At 60.6% G+C, this 763-nt stretch overlaps 1 protein-coding gene across 1 annotated transcript in view; it reads left to right on the top strand.

The window, feature by feature from the left end:
• Positions 1-203: 203 nt before the first annotated feature.
• TMEM138 (transmembrane protein 138) overlaps positions 204-763 on the top strand; it is a 4,847-nt gene continuing 4,287 nt past the window's right edge. Inside the window, exons 1-2 of the mRNA XM_009637677.2 lie at positions 204-512; positions 593-758. Of these exons, the coding sequence (XP_009635972.1) occupies positions 385-512; positions 593-758 (294 nt within the window). The 5' untranslated portion in view covers positions 204-384. The remainder of the gene's footprint in view (positions 513-592; positions 759-763) is intronic.

Genomic DNA, 763 nt, shown 5'->3' with positions numbered 1-763 from the left:
GGGGGGGGGAGGGAGAGACCCAACCTGCGGGGTGAGAGGAGAGGGCAGACAGCTTATTCGCAAGAGTCCAGCCGACAGCCCAGGGGCAGAGCACAGCTTGCATTGGCGTGCTAGAAACTGGCAGGAGCTGCCGCTGGTTCGACCCTTCCTTCGGGTTTCTCTGGCAGGAGCTGCTGCTGTTCTGAGCTTCCTTCAGGTTTCCTGGCAGAGGAGGCTCGTCAGGTGCGAGGGGGCCGCGTCCCACCCTCCCAAACGAAACCTCTGCTCCCCCTCCAGGTCCTGGCTGTAGGGAGAGGCGACGCTGAGCCCCTCAGCTCAGAATCATGAGCTGGCTCCACTGCTGGGGATGCCAAGGCTGAAGGCTCCAACCCTGGGAGAAGGAAGATGCTCCAGACCAGCAACTACAGCCTGGTGCTGTTCCTGCAGTTCCTCCTGCTTTTCTACGACCTCTTCGTCAACTCCTTCTCGGAGCTGCTCCGCACGGCCCCCGCTGTCCAGCTCGTCCTCTTCATGTGAGCGCCAGGTGGGCATAGTGGGGCGCGCAGTGGGGCAGGAGGGCTGGGGTCTCACCATGTCTCCCTCTCTCCTCCAGCATCCAGGACATCGCTATTCTCTTCAATGTCATCATCATCTTCCTCATGTTCTTCAACACCTTCGTCTTCCAGGCCGGGTTGGTCAACCTCCTCTTCCACAAGTTCAAGGGAACCATCCTGCTCTCGGCAGCCTACCTGGCGCTCAGCATCTCCTTCCACGTCTGGGTTAT

Source organism: Egretta garzetta, unplaced genomic scaffold, assembly GCF_000687185.1.
Source record: "Egretta garzetta isolate BGI_Z169 unplaced genomic scaffold, ASM68718v1 scaffold1214, whole genome shotgun sequence".
NCBI classification, from domain to species: Eukaryota; Metazoa; Chordata; class Aves; order Pelecaniformes; family Ardeidae; genus Egretta; species Egretta garzetta.
Note: the sequence above shows the minus strand (reverse complement) of the source record. Positions and strands in the feature narration are given on the sequence as shown.